Consider the following 23,624-nt stretch of genomic DNA (forward strand, 5'->3'; position numbering starts at 1 on the left):
CAGCATCACCCACTGACACCAAGTGCGAGCAGTGCTGCGGCCGCCAGAGCCCCTCTCCCACCGCAGCGAGAGACCGAGGGGCAAGGAACGAGGAGGAGGAGGAGGAGGAGGGAGGACGAAGCTCGGCTGCTCAGAACCTGCCCAGAACCTGCCCAGAACCTGCCCAGGGGTCTCGCTGTGGCGAGGGAGGGAGGCCAGCCGGGAGCGGGGGGTCTGTCCGTGCTGGGGCAGCGCATCAGGCATCGGCAGTGTCACGGAACCATGGAATCGTTCAGGCTGGAAAAGACCCGCAGTTTCCTCCCCGCCCCGGCCCCACAGAGACGCGTGGGGTGTCTGGGTGAAGGCGGCCCCCGCTGCCGTCCTGCCCCGCTGGGCTCACTCCAGCGCTGTGATGGCCTGCTCGCAGCAGCTGCCCCGCAGCACACGCATCCCGTAAAATAACTCACCAGACCTCATGCAGCTGACAAAACATGAGAAGAGACAAGGTAACACTTAAACAGCTGCCTATAAATTAGGTAAAAATAATCAATAATACATATAATATATTAACGGCATTTCTGTGACATGATATGGATAATATACATTAATATATAAATACCTCACAAATAATTCAGAGTGTTTCCATTTCATCAACAATCACTGGCCAATGTATTTACTTTATGGTAAGGATTATACACTTCATTATAAATGGCTTGCTGGGCATGTCAGCAACTTTTACATCTCCATTCACTTTATTATTAATGGTTTCCTGAACAGTAATGGCATAATAATGCACACAATGCAGCATGAATATTTGATGTGGCATCTATAGTCTCCCATTTATCATTTATAACAGGCTACAAAAACATTATAAAACATTTATTACAAATTTATAGATCACTTTATACTAAAACAAAGTTGTGTTATAAATACATTATTACTCCTTTATGCCATTTATAGGAATCCCTTGTAATAAGGCCTTAGCATATGTTGCTGCACAACCGTAACAAGAGTGGTGTGGTGAGGAGGAAATATGGCACTGTGAGCCTGCTCCCAAGTCCTGGGTGTATTCTCTGATGGAAAACAGAAACATCTGCACTCAAAATTCATCTAAGTACCAAGGGACCAATCAAAAGAAATGCTGGATTAACTCAAAGTTGGGTTTTTACCCCCTGCTTCCCTCAAAAAAGACACTTGCTGGAACCCCGAAAGATGAGCTGTCCCACATTTCCACAACACCTTTGACAAAATTCCGTAATTTACAAAAAGCCTGGCTGACGATGAGCAGCCCTTCCCATCCTCAGGTAACTTAGGGCTTGGTGAGAAATAAAGAGGAAGCTCTGGATTTCGGAAATGTGTCTGTGGAGTTTCTGTTTAGCAGTGTGCATCCCCTGCTGTGCCTCCAATTGACACAGTGCAGCACTGGGAAACGAGGAGAAGGAAATGAGGGCTGGAAATGGAGTGGTTGCCAGTTGCCAGTCGTACAAACAGTGAAAATCAGCTCCTGAGCGCAGCTTTGACACAGCTGTACTTACCCCTTTCAGATTTAATGGCCCAGATGGGGCACAGCCCAGGGAACTAGACCTAGTTTTTAAAAAATATATTTGTTTAACATGACAATCTGTCTTCTAACAAACCCAGCTTAATGAGTCGATGCAGTTAGTCCCCTCTCATTACCTCGTGCTTCGGGAAGGGGCAGCTGGGGCTGGTGGCAGGGGACACAGCCAGCGGCAGTGGAAAGCCAGGCTGGCCTCAGAGCAGCTGTGGTTTCTTGTGTATCACAGGCCACCATGTTTCACCTCGTCCCTCCCTGCACTGCTCCCTGTTTTTCCCTGGGATAGTTGTACCACAAATCCAGGCTTGCAGACACCAGAAGAAGAAACTATTAGTTGCTGGCTCCGAGCTGTGCATCCCAAGAGAGGGTTAGTCTGGAGGTACAGCCCTTGGTACACCAGAAGAATTGGGTCCACTTTATCCACTAAGGTGATTAAAATGACATTGCTGAAGGAGTTTGCTAATGCAGTAAGAGTATTACTGCTGGCCCAATAATGGCTTTCCAAAGTACAGGCAGCAGAGACTTGTGCACTGTTAGTTGGTGATTAAGGAGAGCTCTGTGGGATTTTGCAGCTATGATGAGTCTTTAATGCACCAACAGGTAAACTAACACACACTGAGAGAGGAATGGGGCAGGAAGGGAGCAGAGCTGCCTGTGCAGCTGCCTATTACCCACAACCACTGTTCTCCCAGGATGTTTCTCAGGGGATGATGCTTACAAATCCTTACTGTGGATTGTACCTTTCCTTTCTACATCTTTTCCTTCGAGGGAGCCTTATAGGTCCTTATCCTGTTTTGCAGACCTTGCCCCTGCTCACTGAGCTCTTCCCAGAGCTGCTGGGTGAGGTTTCCTACCTGAGATGCACAGCTGGCTCATGGAGCAAAGCGTGTCCTGGAGCACAGTGCCTGCTCCCCTAGCTCCCTTCCCAAGGTGTGTTGGAGCAGCAATCCACAGACATGGACTGATTTATTCTTCTCTACTTACAGACACTCTTCTTCCTCAGTCCTTTTCTCTTCTTAGGTACCAGACTACACTGGAGAAATGCTGAGTGCTTCCTGACAGTTGCTATGACTATGACTAGTGGGGATCGCTCTACCATCACCTCTTAAATTTATCCTGGTTCCCATATGCAGCAACCAATGGATTTTACCATTAGTAGAGAAAAACCTTAAATATGCGACTAGGTCACCCTAAAGCCCAAAAAACCCCAACCAACATTTGTCAGCTTGAAGACTCAAGATGGGGAAAGGTTGATTCCTTGTAGCAGAAAATGTAGGGCCTCATGAAGCTGAGAATCAAGTGATGCATTTTTTTTCTCATAAGAGAGTGTAACATCATAGAAAAAAATCACATCTTTTAACTTTTGTGAGAAATCAGCTGATCAACTTGAGCTACTTCATAATTTTGCCACAGGCTGTGTGCAGGGCTGTTCACTCCCAACAATAGGAAGTGTGTGTCTTAGCCAAGAGCTCTCATATATTCCCGTGCCAATGGCTTGAATTAAATTGAGGGATTTAAAACAAGAAGGAAAAAGTATTTGTCTCATCAGTAACATGCCTCATCAGCTCTCTCTTCCCAGAAGGCAGCCAGGCTGACTCCACAGAGATGGAAAGGCCCCAAACAGGGAAAAGAAAGCCCCAACAATTTCACAGCTACTCACGCAGAAATGCTTCCACATGATACCTGCCTCCCCTCAGAGTCTGACTAGTTTGACCTGCAAAAGTAGCAGAAAAAAAGTTATTACGAAATTCAAGTCTGAACAAGAGTTTCCACTTCCATTCTTCCAAGAAGATGAAAGAGAAACCTGAAGTTACAGGAAAAGGCACTTGGGTAAAGCTCTCTGCAACACATCCCCCTGAGAAGCTTATACATGGTAAACCCATTATCCTAAAATCTCAAAAGATCAAAACCAGTAAGCATCAGAGCAAAGAGTGTCCTATCACCCAGCTATAACACAATGTCACATCAAAACAGAAAGAAGTCACTCTCCCTTGTCCCTCCTGCCCACCAGCCAGATGTCCTGCTGGCTTTCCTGTCCCCCACTGCAGTGGGGTGAGGGATGGGCTAGAGGGTGATTTCAGAAAGTTTTTTCCAGGCAACAAAGATAAGAGATTGCTCACATCCTGCATCCTGCACACCAGGTGAGAGGAAAAATGAAATGTCCATAAATAGCAGCTTGGTGGATCACCAGTCCCAAGGAGCTAAAAGCAGCTCTCTGAGAGGGTTGGGGGTGGTATTTATTTCCTAAGGTGGTCTCCCCTTGTCTTCCACGGAGGTGAAACAGATGATGGTGATCCCCAGTCTTTGCACTGCATGGCAGAACACACTCCCTGGTCCTCCAGGAGCTGCAAACATCCCCGTTCTTACCAGAAAGTGAAAGCAAAGGTGTGTTTTGCAGATCAAAACCTCTTTGGATCATGCAACTTGGTGAAGTGATCCCAGGTTTATCAAGGCACCACCACGGGAGCAGGACACACCCTGGAGCAGGAACTGGCTTGGGCACTTTGAAATGCTGTGTCTTATCAGTAGAGCAGAGTTTAAAGCCTGTAAAACCAATAAAATTTGTTAGTGATTAACAGTGTGAACGTGCTGAAGCAAAAAAGCACTTTGTGTTTTTTTCCAGGCCCATTGTAGACATGACTAAGTGAAGTTTCCTTTTCCTGGTAGTGAGGATAAGCAGGGTCTTGTTCTTGTTTTCAGGAACACAAAGAGACTTGCTCATCACTCAGCTTATTGCTGAACCCTGAATTCCAGCTGGAACCTCACCTGGAAAAGAAGCCAGCTCTTACCTCAGGTTATGAACTTAATAGCAATAAAATCCTTGAGACAGAGTAACTCTAAAGGCTGGAACTTTCCACCTTTGCACTGAATTGATGGGAAAATCTACAAATTGCCTTGTTTTCACTCACACCAAACCTGAAGCACTATGTGCTTTATTGGGGGGGAGAACAGGGACTCCCCTAGACCATCTGTAACAGTACAAAATTTGGACTCTCCAGTCCTGGCATACCAGTGTGGTCACTCTGTGTCCTCCACAGCCACTGGCACCCTGTGTCCCTGTGTTGGTGCCTTGGTGGGTGCAGTACCAGGGGAGGGGCCTGGTGTGGGGCACTACAAGCTCTGCAAGAGAACTCAGGGTAGATGTGTTTTAGGATGCTCCAAAAGGGCTGAGCACCCTTAGAAGTCTCACTCCTCTCCAGAGATACTCACAATAAAACCATATGCATCACTTTAGATTTTGAGTATCATCATTGGTTAAAAAAAAAAAAGAGAGAGAGAGAGAGGGGGAGGTAATTTTATTACTCTTATGGTATGTTTTCCATTATTTGCATAATTGCTTAATGCTAATAAGTCAATTAGCAATTCTTACAGCTTAATAATTACCCAGCAATGACTGGGCTACCGTAGCTTAATTAATTTTTTAATTGTTACTGGGGTTCTTGACATTTTTTGCCAGTATCTTCTTGTATTAGAGATGGTGTTCCTGAAAACAGGCTGATACCAAAACACCACCAGCAACACAGGAGAGGCAGATATGTTATTATAGAGGTCTCCTGATTTTAAAAGGATGGGAAATGTCAAGGTCTGTATTCTGCTACTTTAGGAGCAAATTATCTAAATACAAGGAGAGGCAATACAGAGATCAGTCCACCTTAGGCAAATGCTACCCCTAGAGCAGCCAGGCTACTTAGCTGGCATGGGGCTGGCTTTGATACTCCTAAAGTTAACAAAAGTCTTACCAATTTTAGTTTTTAGCAAATAAGTCCTCGAGTTAAGTGTGAACTGTACTGTCCTGAACTGTGGTATGGCCAGAAGGAAGTTAATTGAGGGCAGGCAGGGCCAGGATTGCATTTGTCACTGATGGAGGTCACAGATGAGGTTGGCTGGAGGAAGGGAATGGCAGGGCCCCAGGGAGCAGTCCTGGGAATAGACTCCACTCACAGGCACGAGGTAATGGAGTTTTCCTCTCCTTTTTTTATTCTGCACAAGACTTCTTGCCTGCTGCTCCTCACAAAGTGAGGCTTCTCTTTACCATTTCTCATTTCTCATGGCTGGCACAACATCAGCCTTTGCCATGAAATCCCAGTTGGTGGCTGTTACCTGTGCACCTCTCCCTGTGCCTCTGCTGTTGGCATAGCAGGTCAGGCAGATTTTCCTCTGAGCTCAGTGTTGGGACTCGTCCAGCTCCCCAATGTCAAGCATGTCCCAGAGGCAGCAGCCACTGAGTCAGGAACAGGCAGACACCTCCCTGGTTAGTCATGCCCTGCTCATAGCCAAATTCACATGGTGCTCCAAGATATCCTCGTGGTTCCTGGGATGCACAATCTTACGCAGAGCTGTGTCAAAAAGCCACAAACCTCCAGGACACTGGCACGTGAGGGGCCACAATTCCAGCCACACAGAGCCTGGCAGGCGCATGGTATGGCCGGGTTAGAGATGCCCACTTGTGCCCAGCCAAGCAGTGAAGGTCCATCATGTGCATGCTGGACAAAAACCAGCCTTGTCCTGAGCTGGGTGCAGCCACAGGATGAGAAACAAACTTCTGGCCAGTGTTCTCTTCCCCATCATGCCTGCCTCTACAGCTGGAATGGGATTCCCAGTGTATCTGAGAAGACAAAAAGCCTCCCCCTGAGCCAGTGTTAAGCACATTTCCCAGCCTCAGATACCAGCTCTGGCAGCCCAGTTCTCTTAAGAAAGCTCTTAACTACAGGGGATCATGGTAGAAAAGTGTCTAAGCAGGGATTTTGCACCAGTTTGGGATGTGCTGCCTCTAAGGCAGATGGGAGCAGTGACGTGCCCTGGGCGAGTCATGGAGCCCCATGGGCTTGGCCAGGAAAGACCCTGCAAACCTCCTCACCACTCCTCTTCTGATCAAGGCACAAGCTCTTGAAGACACTGAAGATGGCCCCAGCTCCAGGAGGAGGCTGGGAGAGCCGTGAGGGGTGACACTGTCAGCACAGCCGGGATGGGAGGAGAGGAGGTGCTCAGCCAGGCAGAGATGGAAGCTACAGAGCACAGATTACAGGCAGGCAAGTGTCAGTACCACTGTCACCAACCCTCTGAGAGCTGTCACGGCTGCCTTCCCCGTCAGCAGAGAGGGGCTCCTGCCCTGAGCTGTCTCCACACAGCCAGGCACCCCCTGACAGCCCTGTTTTCAGTACTGATCTGGTTTTGATGATGTGCTTCAAGCCAAGGCAACCTGCTTAGCTCCACCGGGTCCAGGCAGAGGATGGCAGCAGAGAAAATGCATTGTGGGAACCTTCAACACAACAAAAAGGAGAGATCAACAAACCACAGATGATGACTTTTGTACTGGGACATCTATGGGAAGTCTCAGTTCTGCGAAGTAACCTCCACCCACATCATCTCCATTTGACTTCATTTCCTGATCTCCCAAAAGATGTTTACTGCTGCTGCTGCTGCTGAGATGCTCCGTCCACCTTTCCCAACATATCTCTTTCCACACAGCTCTGCAAAAATCTGTCTGTTCTGGACTGAGGGGTCACAAAGTAGTTCTGCCAACACCCAAGCATGCCCTGCTCCCATGACCCAGGCAGCCTGGAGCAGGTCTGCTCATCACAAGCATTGCCAAACAGACACTGGACAATTTGGGACCAACCACATTGTTTGGTTTTGCCTGTAAATGTTTCTAGTTGCAGCCCAAGAGTGGGATTTCTGGAAAGCCCCAGCTGCAGAGACGATCTTCACTAAAGCACCACTATTGTGTCTGACTCACTGTCTTTGTGCAATAACGGTCTTGAGGCATTTTCCTTGCGCCTTGACTTAAAGTCCTGTTAAAAGCCCTTTTCCAGGAAGTTCCACAAGCTCCCAGCTGCTCTAGGCGCACAGCAGCACCAACAGAACTACCTCCCTGCTCTGACAAACTGCACAGTGCCTTAATGATGTGTGATAAGGGACTAAGGTAAGGGCTCCCAGTGAGATTAGCGGCTCCCCTTGGACAGGCGTTAATCCTGCTGTCACTGAGCCCCTCAGGAAACCCATTCCACTGACTTGATCTCCTTCAGCTGTTCCTCCACATCATTTATATGGAGCTAATTGCCACAGTAGTGGCTCCAGATGCAAAGCAGATGCTGCTGAAGAAAAGAGCGTGTAGCATTCGTAACTGGTGGCTCTAATCTCTATTTAAAGACAAGGCTACCAGGAGTTGATGGGAGGTTCAGTTCTCCCCGTTTTCTTCTCCATCTCTCTGCAAAGCCAGCTGGACATTCATTCATATTTTGACACAGCAGCTGAAGTGCTCAGCTGTGGTATTCCTCATGTGCAAGAACAGACAATATTTCTCCACCCAGCCACCTACGAGGTCACAACTGTCCCTGCCACCAGCAAGGAGGTATAGATAAAATTCCTCCAGGATGTTTGTCTTTAGTAAATTGCAGAGTTTCTCTACAAATGACATGAGAACAAACTGGTGATTAGAATCAAGTGAAGCTGGAGAACATGCACACAGAGCAGCAATTTCTCTGGAGCAGGGGAAAGTTTTGGCGCCAGCCTTCTGTCCTCAAATGACAGCTGGCAAATAAGCCATCACCCCTACCCACAGGCAAGGACCAGAGAGCAGCGGTCAGAAGAGTCACAGGGAGGAACTGGCAGATCCCAAAGAGGAAACCCAGCTGCTCATTCAAAGACTTCACTGTGACAGTGGCCAGCTGCTGGGATGTTTGCAGATGTACCAAGAAGTTTGTTTTATTTGTTTTTAAACAAAAGTTTTCTAAGGAACCTCTTAAAAGTTGTCCTGTCAGCAGCTGGTGCTGACCAAACTCATCCATGGTACCCCACTGACCCTTCCAAACCTGCTCCATTTCTTGCACATCCTGTAAAAGGCCAAGGCAGCTCTGTGAGCACTTGGCCATGGAGACAGGTCTTCCAGAGATGCTTTGTCTAGAATAGTGAGAGAATGAAGTACAGGGGGAGAGGGATGTCAAGCTATGCCCAAGGGAGCAGAGAAAGGCACAATGGAAACAAAGAGAATTTTAATTATAAAATAAAAAAAATAAAACACCCACCCCCAGAAACCAAAGTGGTCTCTCCCCCTGCACAAATCTGCATGTTCTCTCCAACACAGAGAGTGCAGATATTTCAAGTGCAAGGGCCATCGCTCACTCCCTTCTGCTCTCCCAGCAGCTCTGCCCTCCTGGAGAGACAAAAACCCCCAAACAACAAACCAACAGCCACTGCCCCAAGACCCCATGAAGGAAGTGGTCCCTGTTTGGCACAATGTTCAGGAGATTTGTCTCCCACAATAATGGCATTTTAGCCAGCCAGATTGATCCTTGCCCCTTGCTGATCTTCAGTCAGCACCCTCTCCTTTTCCAGAACAGTCTGGCCTGCCACATCCCCTTTGATCCTCCAGCAAACATGGGTTGCAATACACTGTTCTTCTTGCAGGGCTGTAATGCAGCTGATGAATCCATTAAATTAATTCCTGTGGAAGTGAAACTCCCAGAAGCACATGTTCATATCATGGCCTCCATGTGCAGGATCTTCAAAGCCTCTGAGATCTGAGAGCTGGTGTCGATCTGGCCGTACATGCCCACCAGGAAGGCCCTGTGCAGCAACACCGCTGCGTGCTCTGGGGGAGGGAAAGGCAGAGTGAGGACTGGCCCGAGGGCTCCGTGTGCAAGAAGAGCAACCCACCAACAACCACTGGGTGAGCATTTGCAGCTACGTGAGAAATCTCTCCTTCCATAAGAACACGGCACAATCCACCCTCTAACAGCTCTGTGGGTTTGTGATCATGTGAGAGGTCACAACTCAGAGAAAACTGTAAGGGAGACAAATCTACTTCAAGGAAGCCCCCCTTGTCTCTATGACAGCTCCCCTTGTGAAGCTCAGCCCAATTAGTATTGATGGCCTGGTCTAAGCAATAGCGATCCTGGGCAGCTTCCCAGGGGAGCTGTTCCCAGCACAGAACCCCAGCTTTGACCCTTGTGAAGCCAACTGTGCCCCAAAGGTGGCACATCTCCACTTACCTTGGCAAAGGAGGGTGTATTCAGGCAGGTTCCTCAGTGCTGTCTGCACCACCTCGAAGTCTCGGCTGCCCAGGCAGTACATGTAGGTGGGCAGGAAATCTGCAGCAATGCTGGGAGTGAAACATGACAGTGTCAGTACAGCCCAGATCACCAGCCAGCACAGCCTCAGTTCCAGGGCTGCTCACCTGGGGTTGTTCTGAATGGAGCGCAAAGCCAGGCTGAAGGCCAGGTTTCGGCAGGAATCCTCTGATGAACTCATCAGCTTCTGTAGGTTTGTCTGAAAGATGGACAAATGTGGATCATGGGGCCATTCAGGGAGCACAAACTCCTCAGACTGGCATTACTCCCCCTCCACACCAATCCAGCCCAACACAAATCCAGCAGGTACTAGCTGACCCCAGAAATCCCTCCCTGTAAGAGATTATCCTGGTTTTGAATACTTTAAAGTACCCTTCTGTAATCTTATTTCATGTGGGACAGCTGAGTTTTTCCTAGTTTACAGCTTTTTCAACAGAGCTGCTCTGTTTTCTCCTTGCCCTGGGAAGAGGACAGAGGGTTAATTCTTCCTCTGATATAAAGTAGATGATGGTTGACCCAGCATGCAATGGAGGGAAATAGTGCCTGCTCTCAGCAGGGCTAACTGAGGACACATTTCTCCTAAGGTGCTGCAACAACCACCCAAAAAGCAGAGGAAGGGACGTGCTTAAGCTGGTTGTGCAACACAGACTCTGGTGAAAAGAATCTCTTCGTTCCAGCGGCAGTTTGAGACACCGATACTCACAGCAAAAAAGGCAAGAATTTCTGGCCTCCGTCTGGACATCTCATCGATGTCTGTCAGCACCTCCAGGATGTCTGCCAGAAGACACAGGTTGAAAGGGTGACTGATCCAGCAAAGAATCTTTTCTTTTTTCCCCACAAAACCAATCTCCCAAGCTGTCAATGTTTCCCACTTGCACACAGAGGTAGTGTAATAAAGGCAGTTCTTCAAAAAGGAGGAGCCCAGGGATGTGCCAATCAGCACATCCCAACCTGCCCAGGCAGAGGAAGGAATGCAATGGGGTGAGAGGTTTCAGTTCCAGAACACTTTCTTCTGTAACTAAAGACCTTCACAGAGTGTCTCTTTAAAAAACAGGGTCCAGGCAGGACATTTTTGTCCTATTCTACCTAGGAAGGAAAACCATCACAACTTAGGTTTAACACTGGACACCTGTAATTTCAGGAGGCTTTTGGAGAAGATTATTGTTCCCATATGCCAGGTTAACATGATTTTCTTCCATGAAGGCCATTTGGGGATTTCTAACAAACCCTGCTTCTCATCAGTTTGGTATTTCACTCCTATCAGCACTTCAGACTTGGCTCAGACTGTAGCATTCCTTGATTTACTCATACTATCTCCCAAAATGCTTAAAGATCCTTGAAGAGCCCCAAAGCAGAGGCCATTGAATTACTGCTGAGCTAAGTGATAACAGAATCATAGGAAGCCTCTGTCAAAGAATCACAGGAGGTTACGGACAAGTTAATCCAAAAATGGAACAATATCCTAACTGCTGGTGACTTCCAAACACAAGACTGACACAGGAAACCAGGCTGCTGCTGACAGATAAGTAACAAGGTTAACAAATGTCTGCATTTGCCCTGTGTCTTTGCACAGCTCTGCAGGTCCTCACTCACCCTCCACTGTCTGGCCTCTGGAGAGCCTCTTCATATACGGGGCCATTTCAGCTGGCGTGAGGGGAGTGAAGAGGGACACGCTGACAAGGGGGAGAGAACCAGCAGCTGCTTCATCTGGGGGGAGAGAGAGAGAGCAGGGCACTCCTGACAGCCAATATTCCCTCCCAGTGCAGTGGTGCATCATGAACCACCAGCAATGCTGTGATCCAATTCCTGGCTCTCACACTGCCTCTAATCTCACTGCACCTCCTGTCACCCCCTCAGCTGACACTGAGGAGGAAGCTTTGCAAGCTCTTTAAATACTGACTAATGTTCCCATGCAAGCTGTAAACAGTGGAAGAGTGGATGTGCCCTTAGAGTCCCCCCAACAGGTCAATCCTTAAGTGTGGATTAAAAGGGCGAAATCCACAACCAGGAAACTCACCCCTGTTAAGGGCTGTTGTTCTGCTCCAGTAGTGATATCACTGGCAGCAAAGCAAATTAACCCATCCCAGATCTGGTTCCCAACTGCTGAGCATACAAGTGCCATTCTCCACTCTAAACACATTGAGCTGTTACAAGAACAAGCACAGCATACACCCCACAAAAACACCTGCTCTCCAAAACAGACTGCAGGTTCACCAGCTGGAATAACTCTTTCCCCACCCAGACTCACCATCCTTCTCTTCATCAGAGCCCCTGTCCAAGAGGCCACTCTTACTAGGCAGACTCAGCCCAGCCAGGAGGGACTTCAGCATTGCTAGGTCACTGTTGTCTGATGACAGGTCACTGGGAAAAAGAGGTGTTGTGTTTGGCTTTCAATAGCAATAAGGGCATGAGCACAAGTAACAGCACAGATATGTACACTGAAACAAAGAGCTGCTCAGCAGCAGAAACAAGATTTTTCCTTTCTTCGTAACTGGAACACAAATGCAGTTTCCCCACATATCTGCAGGTGGGACCCGGCAGCCACTGCTCTGGGGAAAGACCCTCCAGCTGCCCCTCTGGAGAAGTTGCAGGGCACTATAATACCTCAATATGCTGTTTAGGCCATTATGTGAGTTGAAGTCATTATGTGACTTCCTTGAGCTCAGTTTTCACCTATAAGAAAAGAGATATGCTGCTCATCTCAATAGAGACTTAAGGGAGCCAAGGGTGAAAAAGTGCCATATTAGCAGCTACTCTGTCACATCTTCTTGCTGTCTTCTGTCTCATTAGCTCCTGGCAATCTGACTGTGCATGGGCTGACAGGCATAAGGAAGCTTACTGGAGTGGATCCGAGTGCTTCTGCAAGAAGGAGACAGCTGCCTGGGCATTGCATGTGATGTACTTGTGGATGAACTGGACAAACTTGCTGATGAAGGCAGCCAGGTGCCGCGAGGATTTTCTGTAGTTCTGGGAAAGGATCAAGAAGGTGAGAGTTAACAACAAAAAAAGCAGCAATGCACTGCCCCATCCTGCACCTCTGGGTACCACGGAGTGGTTTCTTCATCTCCTGCCTCCTCCTCAAGCTCTCCAAGGTACTTAATGCACTTTTTTGTTCTTAGGCATTTAGGAAGGCTTTCCCTTCGAATGAGAAGAGCCGAGGTTGGCCCTGTGTTACACGAGCTTCCCCATCTAGTGGCCAGCAGCCGGCACACGGAGGGAAGCAGGGATTTTCCTACCAGCAGCAGACGGATGAAGGACAGGAGACAGTCCCAGAGTGCCGCCTGGTGCTCGTTCTGGAAGACCTGCGGCTGGAGCAGTTCCAGGATCCCCAGGACGTGGATGAAGAAGGTCAAGTGGTTCTGCTGCCTGAACTCCTGGAAATTGAGGTGAACGCGGCCGTGCAGCAGTGCTGCAATCATTGGCAAGTGCCTGAAACAACAAATAAGAAAATCCAGGTCTAGATCTTTCAAGAAACTTACATTTCACCTCAGTTCCCGGAAGGCAAAATCCCTTATCCTCTCTCAGAGTTCCGGACTTGATCCCTATACCCATAGACTCAGCAAGCCCCATTTCTCACCCATATTCTGTTCTCTAGTCTTTAATTCCAACATTATTTCCTGACAGACACAAGGTATTGCCTCATTGTAAGAGATGCAACTTTGCTGCCTTTTCACTTGACTTCTGTACATGAAGGTGCATTCTCTCACCATCATTGTGATGGCTGCAAGTTTGTTCCCTTTCTAGGACAAGGGTGGATGCTTTTCACTGAACCCCAGCCACACACAGGGAGAGAGAGGTACCTAAGGAGGAGGATGGGATGGGCCACAGCCAACTTCCTGCAGGCCATATTGGCATCCCACACGCGGCTTTCGGATGACTTGGAGTCACTGGTGTCTGCGAGGAGGTTAATGAATCTGTGAACCAGGGCATCAAGCTGGAAGAAAAATAATGAGCAAACTGTTAAGTAGTTTAAAGTACAAACCAGCCCCTGGCTCTCCAGCAGTGTTTCCCAATTCCTTTCCAGCTACACAGGGGGGGGTTGACAGAAATTATTTTCAGGTAGAATCTGTGAGTAGATGCAGGATTCCAGCTGGCATGGGATCTGAAGTCCACAGTCCCTGCAGACATCAAAGCAGGATCAGATGCCTTTACACTTGTGCTTTACAGAAGCCTTTGGCACACAGAAGCTTGTGGAGCTTACACTATTTTATAGAAGGACACTGCAAAATAAACCACACCAGAACTCTCTGCTCTGGAGAGTGCAAGGAGGGAAGGGGTAACAAAAGAGCAAAATAAAGAAACCAAAGTCATCCAGGAAGCTTTTGCCAATCCTTGCCTTCTAAACTGGGCATCAGGGTAGCATCCATTCTGCATAGATAACTAGAAAGGGGCTTTCCTATGCCTCTAACTTTACCTTGCAAGTGCTGCTGTCTCTGGCTCCTTCACTGGTAAGAAGCATCTCAGGCATAGGCACAAGGAGCTCAGGTAGTTGCAGGTATATCTGCAGCAGAAGGTCCTGGCAGCATTTCCCCACAGAGCTAAAGGAAAAAGGGTGATGTCAGCCACTGGCTACATCCCAGACCCATCAGATTACTAACAGCCTTCCTGCACACGGCAAACAGAGCATGTGAAAACACAGACATCACTAATCTCAACCAGTGTTTTTTAAGTCTTTGCTTCTTTTGGACAACTCAGGTCATTCACTTTCTGCAGGGATCCATCCGCAGTCTATGGGGATCCACTTGCAGCTAGAAAACTGCAATTCCAAAGGGCAAAGGACAAGAAAGCTCTGCTTACATCTCTAGTGCAGAGTTCCTGCATGTGGTACTCATGCAGCCCCATCTCAACTGGAAAAGAAATCAGAACCACAACTATTCAGACTGGCCACCATGTTCTCTACACACCTGAAAGCCCTGTAGATGCCTGGCACAGTCTGCACTGGGAGGAAGTAGAAAGCAACAACAACTGAGGTTACTCAGAATCTCTCCTAATATCACCATAAGCAACGTTGGAATTAGGTCAGTTCCTTTCACTGCCTTGAAAACATCATCTTCCTGTTCTTTCCACAGTCCTAAAATAGCTTTTAGAAACAATCTGGTCTCCATTCAGCTTTGAAAGCAAGTCAGAAGCAGGATGTATTATAAGCAGTGACTCAAGGGATGAGTAGACAAGAAATCCCACATTAGGAACTAGTAATTAAAAATAACCATTGCCTTAAAGAAAGGAAAAAAAAAAACCAAGCATGTCAAGAATTTCATTCTGAAGTTCTAAAAGCAAAAGCACCCTTAAACTTCACTTTTGAAGTCACCTTCCTGGTCTGAGTACCACTTAAAATCACTTGTTATTCCCCCAGACCTCAGGGAGGATAGTGTGCACTTTTCATACAGGCTCTGGAACATGATATTCTTAATGAAGACATACTTGCAAGTCTCATCATTACCTGCCTGCCTGTGCCCAAGAACTACAATTCCAGCAGACAAAGCTCCTCATTTGCAGCCTCACCTGCTTCCCCACTGCTGGATGCAGCTGGTCAAATACTCTGTTACTTTTTTGATGTTCTCAAGGTCTCCATGGGAACAACTGAGCAACAACGGCAGTCGAGACTGGATGAGTGTGCAGGAGGCCTCGTCAGTGTTCTGGTATCTGGTCTCTGCTTCAGCCAGGATCAGCTCCACCATGCTGATCAATTCTGACGCCTTCAAGTGGAGCACGAATTCCTCACGGCGCTTCTGTAATGCAAGAGAACACCCCAAATAATTCCACACCAAATCCCAAGACCCTTAGTTCCTTCTAGTCACACCTTCCCCAAATGGGATGGAGCATCTCAGAACCAGACTTAAGAATGGCCCCATATTAGAGCTCTGAAAGCATCACAGCCCCAAGTAAAACCTCCTTACCCCTCCTCTACTTCATTTACTTCCATCTCAGCACATGTGATGGGTCAGAAATCATAATTCAGTCACCAAACCAATGAAATTCTGTGGAGAAGAGACACAGCCTCCTTTTCTTTGTAAAATGGCCATTATCCCATGCTGGGTTTTAGCCTGCTTGCCACTCTAGCCTCGTGCCTTTACCAGATATTGTGGCAATTGCTGCAGGTGAAATGCCAAGTGGGCAAACTTTGTGCATTCCTATCAGCTTTTTGGACTCTAAATTGCCACTGTAATATGTAACATAGCAGAGCAGCTAAATAACCAGCTGAGGTACCGGCAGCAAACTTGGCACACTCCACCTGAATCACTCCAGCCACCTCTTGGCCACAGAAAAATCAGGTACTGTGAAAACATTGCCTCTCGCTCCATCCAGAGAGGAATCTTGGAAGAACTGAACCGATACCTGAGGAGTTCTCTGGTCCCTCCCCTGCCAGATCCGAGGAATGTGAATACAAGCCCACAAGAAATCCAAGGATGCAGTTGGGTCAAACCTGCCAGAAGACAGAAGAAGATAGATTTGCAATTGGAATCAACACAGCCCTTGGGCAGCACACAAACACATGGAAGCATCACTAAACATGATGAGTGCTGTGAAGAAAGAAACATCTGCAAATGTAAAAATAGGATCTATTAAGTCCCGAGAAGGGGGTTGGTTCTGTTCCCAGATTATGACTAAATATTTGTTGCAATAAGCACAGCACAGGGTGCAGAGCAGAACAAATGACATTCAGCAAGTGTGGGGGCTACGTGGAGCCTTGCACCAAGGCCAGGAGTTGGTCATCAACACAAACAGTTGGCACAATTAGACCAATGACATTACTGTCCCAGTGTGTGGAATATCCTATCGCAGCTGTTACCTTGAACTGAGCAGTGCATGTAATTTTGAGCAAGAAATCAAGAATAAAATAATAAACTGAAATACTACCAGTTTTAGAAGTATTGCTGTTATTAGGTGTCAGTATTTCCTGGTCCATAAGTGTAAAAACAAGTTTAAGCACAATACTACTACAGTGGCATTTCAGTATTTGAGAGCTGTGTAGAGAAGCTGAGAGCTAGGGCTGCTGCAGAGATCAGAACTGGGAGCCTGATGTCACAAAAGGAGTAGAGAAAGACTGGAAATGGAGTTTAGTACAACCAAAAGATCCATCCGAGCCTGCCCAGGTACAGAGACAGCCCTCAGTTCGCTATCCAAGACGTTCTGCAACCCCATGCTCATAAAGATTATCACCAAGGGCAGTGCAAGATGGATTACCCACAATTAGCACTTCCTGTTTAGAACACAGCCAAATCTTTATGTGCTGCGTCCATCAAACAGTAGGTAATGTTTATATCAAGGTACACAAATCAGCAGGACTGAAATCAGCATCCTTCTCACAAAGTCTATTTTTGGCTGATTTACATCTCCTGGCAGACACATCGTGAACATGGCAGGTCTTGTTCTCTCTCAGACAGAGTTGCCCTGCTCAATCCCTTGGCTAGGCCTGACAAGACTCACCTTTGCTCCCTGTTCCTGCCAAGCAGAAGCCTGATGCACTGGTGCAGCGTGGTCCAGCTGGACTGGTGAGTCAGAAGAGCCAAGAGGTATGGGCGGAAGGAGGGCACCTGGGACCCTGCCTGGAAGGACCAAAAGAGGAAGAGATTAATGAACAGATCCTGGTAGCGAGGTGGATGTAGGAGATGCCATGTGTACTGCACAAGGATGACAATCCAGATGGGCAGACAGCACACACAGCACGAGGATTTAGGGCAGCACTTTCTAACAGAACATGGCATCAGATGTGAAATTCAGTTTCAGCCTTTGGCATGGCACTTTGGGCAAGCTATTGATCTGCCTGCAAAAATACCAACGAAAACACAGCTGGCTGAGTTGTTACGGGACCGTGTTGGGTCTCTAAGGCACTTTGAAGTCCTTAAAAGAACACAGCTGAGGAAATATAAAGATAAGAGGAAACATAAGCCTTGCACTGGCAAATGTGAGCCTTGCACAGAACTGTCCTCCTAGTCAGACTGTACTGCTTTGGAACTCATACAGTAACCTGTGGCACAACATGAACTACCCCTTGCCCTGTTTCCAGGTGCAGGTCAGTACCCCAGAAAGTCGTTTCAGCACCGCAGTCCCTCGGCCCAACAACTCTTACTTTGTTCCAGGAGAACAGTAGCTTCTGCTGGAGATCAGGGCAGCTGCTGATGACCTCCAGGTCCAACATCTCCAGCCAGTCATTGAGAAGGCCAGAGGCAGGCCCCGGCCAAGCTGATTCAGCACTGTGGACAAAGCAACGCCAGTGTCACCGGTGATACCATGCACCCAGACCTACCCATGAATCCCCATCATTGCCTTGGCTCACCTGCAACTCTCCACCTCCTTCTTTACTGGTGTTTCTTCTTTGTCCTGGAGCAACAAGGAGCACACCACAGCAATTGGTTTCATAGCAGGACACCTGGCAGTGGTCTCAACAGTAGCTGAGAAGAGGACAGTCAGAAGCTCCTCCAGGTATGGAGAGTGGGTTTCAATCAGACCTTGAAGGACTAGCAGGGGGAGAAAGATGCCACTCATTAACTTCAGGATGTGGTAAAAGGTATGGAACCTTGCAAGTATTATTCCTGATAGCCAGGCTCACTGAGGCAGAGGGAAGCCATTTTTTACCTGGGATAGTAGGCTTCCATTTCTCTTTTTGCTAGTGGAAACCAACAGTGTGCTCAGAGACTTAATCCCAGCCCCAGATCAGAGTTTATAAACCCACACACAGTGGGACAAAGGAGGTGATAAAAGACAGGGCCAAGCTTAGATCAGTTCACATTTTCTGATTCAGGGAGAAGGCAGATTCCCACAGCCTGCACAGTAGGCACTCCCTTGCTGGGCTGGAAGTTCAAGCTGCTGCTGCAAAGGAGGAGAGCAGAAGGACATCCATACCTTTGCTGATAAGCTCTGGCTCCACATTACACTTCTCTCCTGATTTCAGAGTTGCAATGATGGCACAGACTGTGGAGCTGATCAAGTCAGGGTCACGACGGAAAGAAAGAGCTTCTGTGAGGTGCAAGAAGCCACCTCGAACTGCAATGAAATCACAGCACTGGCATCACACAGGGACAAGCCAGCCCCACATCAGACCTCCCTCCTACAGATTCCCCATGTGGCTCCAGGGCACATCTACTCAAACATACAAATACACATTCTAATGCCATTTACGGCCACCACAACCCTTGACAGCTCTCCTGCATGTTACACGTGGGCAAGAGAAAGCTCTGTAACCACAAACCCATTTCCATGCCCAAGCTCTTGGTTAGACTCCTGCTCCCAAGGGATGGCAGATGATAAACAACTCTACAAGTCATGATGTGACCTTGTTCCAGAGGCATTCCTGCATGCTCATCTACCAAAACTACAGCTCACACAGAATTCCTGGCCTGAGAAACAGGAATTTTTCCCTGAGAGATCTGCTGTGCTTGGTGAGATGATACCGGGTGTCTACTGCAAGCCTCCAGAGCTAAGGCACTTGTTCAAACCCTCAAGGAGTTTCTGCAGCACAGTGTACTACTTTTGCTACTCCTTACAACACGTGTCTAAAAGGCTGCCCACCACACTTCCTGCTCCAGGTACAGTTTTGTTTGTCTCTTTCTTGTCCCACTTTGTCCCCTCTGAGTCCCATAAGCTGCCCACTGCCAGTACCATCACTGATCCTGTGCCTCGAGGAGTATTGCACAGCAAAGGCCTTCAGCTGAGCTCGCAGGGGACCATCTTCCACCGCAGGGTTCTCCAGCCACTGCAGCATCTGCATGAGCACTTTGAAGAAGAGCGAGGAGAAGGCAGTGTCCTGTGGCATGGAGCGCTGGGAAGAAATGCTTTACAGTGAGGGTGGTGAGGCACTGGCATAGGTTGCCCAGAGGTTCTGGACTCCCCATCCCTAAAGGTGTTCAAGGCCAGGTTGGATGGGCTTGGAGCAACCTGATCTAGTGCAAGGGAATTGGAACTAGACAATCTTTAAGGTGCCTTCCAACCAAAACCATTCTATGACTTAGTGAATTAGACTTTATCTCTCCAACTGTCTGCAAACGCCTTGGCTCGTACGACATGTCCAACACCACAATACAACACAGACTAGAGATCCCAAAACCAGCAGAGACCTACAGCTGTAAATCCAAAAAAGAGTTACCAGGCTAGGTAAGGTACACCTAATTCTGCAGGTAATGGCAAGGCAACCTGAGCTGAGCATTACACAGGGATGCCCACAGCAGAGCAGATGCACTGCAGATTTCCCATTTCTCCCCACCTCACGCCTCTTCATGAAGCGCTCCCAAAGCCACTCACGTGGTACTGGTAGAGCTGGCGCATGAGCGGGCAGGAGATGAAGTGGTGGCGGTGCATGGCCATGACCAGGGCACCGCTGTGCGCCGAGTTGAGCAGCGCAGCCACCGCCTGCAGCAGCCGCGCCGCCATCCCGCTCACCGCGATCCCACTCGCTGTGATCCCGCTCGCCGCCATCCCGCTCGCCGTGATCCCGCTCGCCGTGATCCCGCTCGCCGCCATCCCGCTCGCCGCGATCCCGTTCGCCGCCATCCCGCTCGCCGTGATCCCGCTCGCCGCCATCCCGCTCGCCGCGATCCCGCTCGCCGTGATTCCGCTCGCCGTGATCCCGTTCGCCGCCATCCCGCTCGCCGTGATTCCGCTCGCCGTGATCCCGCTCGCTGCCATCCCGCTCGCCGTGATCCCGCTCGCCGCCATCCCGCTCGCCGTGATCCCACTCGCCGTGATCCCACTCGCTGCCATCCCACTCACTGCCATCCCGCTCGCCGCCATCCCGCTCGCCGCCATCCCGCTCACTGTGATCCCGCTCGCCGCCATCCCGTTCGCCGTGATCCCGCTCGCCGCCATCCTGCTCGCCGCCATCCCGCTCACTGTGATCCCGCTCGCCGCCATCCCGCTCGCCGTGATCCCGCTCGCCGCCATCCCGCTCGCCGGCGCGGCCCCTTGGCGGATGTGAGCCAGCTCCTGCCCCAGCGCCTGCTGCAGTGCCAGGGCCAGTGGCCGCAGGCTGGAGTTCTGCCACCGTGGGTCCGGGGTCAGTGGGAAAAGCTGGGGGGATACAACACGGAGTACATTTAGGACAGCCAGTGAAAAGGGCTTGCTGTACCATGAACATCCCAAGGCAGAGGAGCGATTTACCTCGTACAGTTACACTGACTGTGGGCTAACAGGAACCTTCTGATACAGCTTCTTGTACATTCTAGTGCCTGGCACGTGAACATAAGCAGCATCTCTGCAACCCCAACACGACTACCCAAATACCAACAACTAACTTGGCCAATTAATTCCCTGTAGGCTCCTTCTGGAGTCAGTGGAGGGTGGGAAGCTCTGTAAGTAGGCAAGCCAGAGTACAAATGCTGTTTGCACACAGCTTTTCTGCCAGGGCCCTGTGAGCATTTCACAAATCCTGCATCCACTGCTGAGAGGAAAGGAACTATACACAGAACAAACAAGGTGCAGAGACAGCAACATGCTACTAGGTACTGACAGTACTAGGCATGATCAAAAGCCACATCACGTTCCAACTGCAAGAAAAAATTCCTGCCAGTATCAACTCCACCAGGCTGTAATGGCATGGCCTCGTTGCATCAGGGCTTTCATATTTATTGCCAGCAAACACTGCAGGATAAGGGGTCACAAGATGCAAGTATAAGAGAGATGGATTCTGTAAAGCTGCTGCAGGGAAGCAGCTACTCAGCTGGAGGTTGTAACAGTACCTGCAGAAAGATGCCTGCCAGATCATCTTCTGGGCCCAGAACACGGACCTGGCTCAAGGCCCGGATCCGGCTCTGACTTTGAGAGTTTTCAGGACTAGATTTTGACCTTGCAGTCTCAGCACTGTCTGCAAGAGGAATAAAAGGAAAGAAAGGAAAATGCTGTTATGGTAGAAAGCATCTGGAGCCCCAACACCAGATCACTTTCAGCTTTACAGTCTCTAACTACTGAGGAGTTCAGCAGCTTTTCTCTTGAGTCCAAGCAAGACCTATTTTTCCATATCACTCAGAAAAACTCACTGTAATAAACTCCAAAAATATTGGAATTTCTCCCTTTGTCAGAAGCAAAAAACCTATAAAAAGGGCTGGTGTCTAACTTGCTGGTATATTGCAACATGACTGCTTTTGAAGACAGCACTGCCTGTTCTTCTGAACAGCAACAAAGGAGGGAAGTTTGGAAGATGACTTTGACATTTAGGCTGTCCCAGGCAGTACCTCGGCGGGCTGGTAAGGAGGCAGTAAGCAAGGAGTGGAAAGTCTGGCCTCCTGTTGCTCCTCTCTCATGTTGAACCTCCACAAGATGAGCCATGTAGTCTGAAAAAAGGAGGAAATAACAGCACATCATCATCTTGCCCTCTTCAGTAAAGCAGGACAGAATTGGGTGTTTGTACAGCTCCCACAGACAAGAGAATCTGCTGTTCCCATAAACTTCATAACATGATGCCTTGAAAACTTTGTTTCTTTTACAAAGTACCTCCCAAACTACTTTTTGACTCTGTGCGCTCCAATCCAAAAAATCCCTCTCTATTTTGAGGAATACAACCAAGGGCCACCCAGGTGTCTACAGTGACAACAAGCTGCCAAAGCAGCCTGTGCACAAAGTTTGCTGAGCTAGCTTGGATTTTTCCAAGGAAGTCACAGGAGATACTCATGGAAACTGTTCAAGAAAAAGTGAAATGCCTAGTCAGCCTCATCTGTAGCTCTTACTCTTGTCCATGATGTTCTGCTCCAGCGTCTGTGGGTCATGAGATACTGCCTGATCCAGGTACTGCAGAAGTTTGCTCATGCTGGAAACCGGGATTCCAAAGGACTGAACAAAGAGAAGCAGCTGCTGTGGCTCCAGGTCCTGCAGGGCTGAAATAAACAAACACTGAGTCCTCAGACCTCTGAACTGCCCACAGAGTGTCATCTTTATTACCTGATCTTTATGCTTTTGTCTGGACCAACAGTGACACATTAATGACAGGGCTGCAGAGAGCCTAAAGCCAGAAGTCTGACAGCTGCCTACTATATTTTCTTTCCTCTGCAAATCATTGCCGCCTTATTGCATCTTCCAGTTAATTCACTCACTGGCTAATTTGATCTTCTGTTTAATTTTATGAGAACCTCAGTAACGCAATCATTTGTATTAAAAAATAACTTCCACTCTATCTCTTGATGGCTGCAGGCAGGAATTATTGAATAATTCAATCACTGGCTATAGACAGCTGTCATTTAATTAGTAAAATGGGATGAAAGCACTGAATACCAAGAAGAAAGAGAGCACTGACAAGTGGTATGAGGACCAGAGTAACCAGAGGTTTAGCTTATATCCTTCAGGCACAGCTTCCCACAGTGCTGTGCCTGTTGTCTGGTGACTGCATAGTTGTACAAGAGATGGGACCTCAATTCAGAGCCCCCCATTCCTTTAAAATACACAGAAAGCACAATATCCATTCAGACTCACTCCCCTACTTTAAAAGTAATAGTGACAGATGGCTCCATCCAAAGGCATCCCAGTAGGATGGCTGGGCACACTTGAGCAGGGAAACCTCTCCCTTTCCTTTCAGCAGGGTCTGAAACACCAATGAACGTGCCACAGGCTCACCTGCATCCACGAGACGCGGGACCTCGGAGCGGATCATCCGCAGCTTCAGCCAGTCAGGGAGCAGCAGAGCCTCCTCGGAGGTGTCAACCAGAAAAGCAGTAGGAAGGGGCTTTTTCTCCGGGAACCATATATCCAGTAAGGTGTAAAAATCACCATCTCCTGCTTAAGAGTGGATACAAAATTATTTCCCATGTTCACAAGCACCTAGAACACCCTGCCCTTCTCGATCAGTACACCAGAACACACCATTGTTTTAGTATTTCCTGCTGTCTGCAGAAAGCAAAAAAAAAGAAATCAGCCTGCAAATCCTTCACTCTCTGCAGCAATATTCTGATAAATCTTACAGCTACAAACAAGTACTGCAAGGGCTGAGCCTGCGAGTAGAAGGACTAACATCAGCCTGACCTGTTAGGAGATAGCAGATAGAGAAAAGCCTCCCTGTATTCTCCATTACCCCCTGAAAAAATCTGAGCATATTTCACTAA

The 23,624-nt window shown here is 48.4% G+C and overlaps 1 protein-coding gene across 2 annotated transcripts in view; it reads right to left on the minus strand.

Moving 5' to 3' along the window:
* Positions 1 to 8,509: 8,509 nt before the first annotated feature.
* The window catches only part of INTS1 (integrator complex subunit 1), a 28,462-nt gene continuing 13,347 nt past the window's right edge, over positions 8,510 to 23,624 (minus strand). Inside the window, exons 26-47 of one of the 2 annotated variants that reach the window (XM_048320881.1) lie at positions 23,140 to 23,298; positions 22,260 to 22,406; positions 21,768 to 21,866; positions 21,276 to 21,400; positions 19,843 to 20,607; positions 19,204 to 19,363; positions 18,448 to 18,588; positions 17,882 to 18,062; positions 17,675 to 17,798; positions 17,032 to 17,150; positions 15,940 to 16,027; positions 15,106 to 15,332; positions 14,018 to 14,141; positions 13,404 to 13,537; positions 12,840 to 13,032; positions 12,443 to 12,570; positions 11,852 to 11,964; positions 11,197 to 11,310; positions 10,307 to 10,377; positions 9,711 to 9,802; positions 9,526 to 9,635; positions 8,510 to 9,125 (exon numbers count right to left, since the gene is read on the minus strand). In XM_048320881.1, coding sequence (XP_048176838.1) covers positions 9,010 to 9,125; positions 9,526 to 9,635; positions 9,711 to 9,802; positions 10,307 to 10,377; positions 11,197 to 11,310; positions 11,852 to 11,964; positions 12,443 to 12,570; positions 12,840 to 13,032; positions 13,404 to 13,537; positions 14,018 to 14,141; positions 15,106 to 15,332; positions 15,940 to 16,027; positions 17,032 to 17,150; positions 17,675 to 17,798; positions 17,882 to 18,062; positions 18,448 to 18,588; positions 19,204 to 19,363; positions 19,843 to 20,607; positions 21,276 to 21,400; positions 21,768 to 21,866; positions 22,260 to 22,406; positions 23,140 to 23,298 — 3,530 coding nt within the window. In that variant the 3' untranslated portion in view covers positions 8,510 to 9,009. Of the gene's footprint in view, positions 9,126 to 9,525; positions 9,636 to 9,710; positions 9,803 to 10,306; positions 10,378 to 11,196; positions 11,311 to 11,851; positions 11,965 to 12,442; positions 12,571 to 12,839; positions 13,033 to 13,403; positions 13,538 to 14,017; positions 14,142 to 15,105; positions 15,333 to 15,939; positions 16,028 to 17,031; positions 17,151 to 17,674; positions 17,799 to 17,881; positions 18,063 to 18,447; positions 18,589 to 19,203; positions 19,364 to 19,842; positions 20,608 to 21,275; positions 21,401 to 21,767; positions 21,867 to 22,259; positions 22,407 to 23,139; positions 23,302 to 23,624 lie in introns of both variants that reach the window. The other variant, XM_048320880.1, reaches the window with a different exon arrangement.

The sequence above is a fragment of the Corvus hawaiiensis genome, chromosome 16 (genome assembly GCF_020740725.1).
Source record: "Corvus hawaiiensis isolate bCorHaw1 chromosome 16, bCorHaw1.pri.cur, whole genome shotgun sequence".
Taxonomy (NCBI): Eukaryota; Metazoa; Chordata; class Aves; order Passeriformes; family Corvidae; genus Corvus; species Corvus hawaiiensis.